Source organism: Echinops telfairi, unplaced genomic scaffold, assembly GCF_000313985.2.
Source record: "Echinops telfairi isolate 266 unplaced genomic scaffold, ASM31398v2 ScPeMD7_7425;HRSCAF=8463, whole genome shotgun sequence".
NCBI lineage: Eukaryota > Metazoa > Chordata > Mammalia > Afrosoricida > Tenrecidae > Echinops > Echinops telfairi.
The window spans coordinates 8,074,987-8,078,515 of NW_022111325.1; the positions used below are offsets into that span (position 1 = coordinate 8,074,987).

The 3,529-nt window shown below is 44.6% G+C and overlaps 1 protein-coding gene across 1 annotated transcript; it reads left to right on the forward strand.

Annotated features, from left to right (window-relative positions):
• Window positions 1-1,450: 1,450 nt before the first annotated feature.
• LOC115872564 (COX assembly mitochondrial protein 2 homolog) lies at window positions 1,451-1,651 on the forward strand. Its single transcript, XM_045298377.1, has one exon. It carries the CDS (start codon window positions 1,451-1,453, stop codon window positions 1,649-1,651), a length of 201 nt encoding a protein of 66 aa, XP_045154312.1.
• Window positions 1,652-3,529: the final 1,878 nt, after the last annotated feature.

The window sequence follows — 3,529 nt, forward strand, 5'->3', positions numbered from 1 at the left end:
GAGTTCAGCAGGCCAGAGAGGAGCTGCTCCCTGAAGCCTGGGAACCAGAAGATGGATCCCAGATGAGCAGGGGTCAATTTTAACCCTTACCTATCAGTGTTGCTCATGGGGCCTTTCTTCTCTTCCTGATCATATCAACAGAAAAGAAATACATCCTTTTCAGGCAGATGAGTCTCTGGGAGTTCAGAGTGGGAACACGTGGGATTATGAAGGAAGAGAAAAAGGAGTTCCTAGGCGGTACAAATTTGATTTTCTCCCAGCTGCACTCAGCTGCTGACCTAAAAGTTGGGCGTTAAAGTCTACCCAAGGGTACCTTGGAAGAAAGGCCCAGCAAATCTACTTCCAAGAAGACACGTCTTGGAAACCCCACGGAACACATTTCTATTCTGCAGTACCAGGGGTCACCAAGAGTTGGAACCAATTGGTTGATTTTATCTAGGGAAAGTCGAGGACATGGTAGGATGGAAAGCCTATCGTCAACATCTTGAAAGAGGAGCTAAGGGACACAGTTACAGACCATCCTTTAGGTTACCGTTCCCCCTTTTTATTGGAAAACAATGTCAGATCTAAGAGTTACAAGAACAAGAATACAAAGAACACACTTATATCCAGAATCACTTTTGTTTCATTTTGTGTTAGCATTGTTTTCTCACTCTCTATAGATAGATAGATAGGTGATAGATAGTCTGCTGGTATGACAGTTATGTGCTCAGCTGTGAAGTGCAAGGTTGGCCATTTGAACCCACTGTAGCACTAGAGAAAATACCTGATGACCTGCTCTTGTCAAAACTGAATCCAACCTAGAAAACCTAGTGGTAGTTGTACTCTGTCACACAGGATAATATGAGTCAAAATTGACTCAAGGGCACCTGTGGTGAAGTGACATTACCTGGTTACAGCTCTTCAAACCATGGTCTCTTTATCTCTCCCCAAATGACGAGGCAGGAACATTCAAATCGAGTGCATGAGGCTCTACTAAGAGAATTGGACCGTTTTGCCAATTCCCTGGGTGTAAAGTGAGCCATCAGAAGCAGCAATGGAGACTCTCAAGACCACTGGAAAAGAAGAGCCACAAGCGAAGCACCGCTGAGACCCTTGTGCAGAGAAGCAGAGAAAGCAGCACAGAGAGACAGAATGCTGGGCTTTTAGGCTCGAGGAAAGAGTAAAGCTGAGTGTCGTGGGGCGGGAGGCTGCATCGCAGAACAGGGCTTGCATATCCTTGGGCTTCCACCAGCCCTAAAGAAGCTCCGAAAGAGTTGCCTGAGCAGAGCACAGGCCAAGAGGCCTCATAGCTGAGAGGTCAAGAAGCAGAGAGGAAGAGGGACTCACGAGTTGTCACCGTTCACCGAGCAGTGTGCCTGTTGGTCGTGAGCCTCTGAGGGGCACCACTTCAGGCCTCCCAGGATGGCTGCGAGAGGGCTGCTCTGCCGTGATCCGTCACCTTCTAAAGATGTGTCCTGAACGGTCTCCACACTTGCCCACGGAAGCATGCAGCACCTTGATTAACATGTCAAAGGAATGCCACAAAAACCACAGCGTTCTGAAATTTTTTGGTCACTGCCAGGATCTTGAGGAGGAGGTGAGCAAATGCCTGAAAGATGAGGACGTGGAAAAGAGGACCAGGAGCAGGGAGCATGGCAATATGATGTGAAAGACTCTTGAATCCCCCAGAGGAGTCTGGGAAATGGATTAACTTTTCACCCAATGCCTTGACTGAAAGCAGATCTCAAGACTTCTTGTTAATAATCCGTTTTATTGGCCTCCATGATCCTATGACTGGAGAGTGTGACCCACTGCTGCACTTGAAGAAATACGGGGACCAGGCCTCTGTGTTTGCCAAGTGGAGCTGTTAGTAGTTTTCTGACCCCTGCCGACGCACTCCTAACCTGTTACCTTTCCCTTGTCCACCACCTTTGAACACTGAGTAATGCAGCTCCACTACTAAAATAATGTATTAGAATAAGAGAGGAATGTGCTTGCTAACAATAACAACAACTCATTGCCATTAAGTCAACTCATAGTGACCCTAGAGGCCAGGGTAGAACTGCTCCTGTGCGCGTCTGAGACTGGATCTGTTTACAGAAAGAGAAAGCTTCATCTTTCTCTAGCAAAGTGGCTGGTGGTTTTGAACTGCCATCCTTGTGGATTGCAGCCCAACATGAAACCACTATGCCACCAGTACTCCTCATGTGCCTGCTAGTCTGACTAAAAAGAACAGCATTCTTAACATTTCTGAACCTGACTTATCATCTATTAGAACACCTACAGAAATGTTTCAACAAGCTGACAGAGCACTGGAAGCATTTACTCATCTATGTCCATGATAGAAGGAAGACAGTCACATAGTGACAGTGACTGACTGACTGACTGGAAGAGGTCCATACATGTACCCATAAAGAAATGTGGCCCAACAGAATGGGAAAATTATACAACATTAGTGTTGATATCACATGCAAGTAAATCTTTTCTGAAGATCATCCAGCAATGGTTGCAGCAGTACCTATATCGTTCTTAGGGACGTGCCAGAGGATCAAAGTAGATTCAGAAGAGGCCTTGGAACAACGGATATCATTGCTGGTATCATGAGTGGTGGCAAAAAGCAGAGAATACCAGAAAGAGGTTTACTTGTATTTTATTGACTATGTCAAGGCACTGCACTATGTGGATATACCAAACTGTGGATAACCTTGAGAAGAATTGGAATTCCAGAACACTTCAATGAAACACGGAGAACTTATACATGGATCAAGATGAAGGTGGAGGTATAGAACAAGAGAGTACTGTATGGTTCAATATTAAGAAAGGTTTGTGACAGGGTTGTCTACTACCACCATTCTTATTCAATCTGTATGCTGAGCAAATCATCAGAGCAGCTGGTTTACCTGAAGAAGAATGTGGCATCAGGATTGGAAGAAGACTTATGAACAACCTCAGATGTGCAGATGACACAGCCTTGCTTGATGAAATTAAGGAGGGCTTGAAGCATTTGTTGATGAAGATGAAGGACTGAAGCCTTCAGTATGGATTAAAACTCAATGTAAAAAAGATCAGAATCTTCACAACTGGATCAATAGGTAACATCTTGTCAAATGAAGAAAAGGTTGAAGTTGTCAAGAATTTTATCTTGCTAGGCTTCACAATCATTGCTCATGGAAGCAGCAGTCAAGAGATCAAAAGACATGTTGCATTAGGTTAATCTGCTGTACAATACTGCTTTAGAGCACTGAAAAGCAAGGACGTGCCTTTGAAGATTAAGGTGCACCTGACCCAAGCCCTGGTATTTTCAATAGCTTCATATGTGTGTGAAAGTTGGACACTGAACAAAGAAGACCAAAGAAGAATGGATGCGTTTGAGTTGTGTTGATGGAGAAGAATATTGAAGCCCATGGACTGCTGAAAGGACAAACCAGTCTGTCTTGGAGGAAGAACAACCTGATATTGGGCCTCCACTCAAGTACTCCCTCAACACAAGAATACTTTCTTCTAGTAAATTGGCATTCTATGATGCTCACCTTCCCGAAACAACCAC

Excerpts from the sequence above, each read along its gene's own strand:
- LOC115872564 (XM_045298377.1), top strand. The coding sequence starts at position 1,451 with ATGTGTCCTGAACGGTCTCCACACTTGCCCACGGAAGCATGCAGCACC.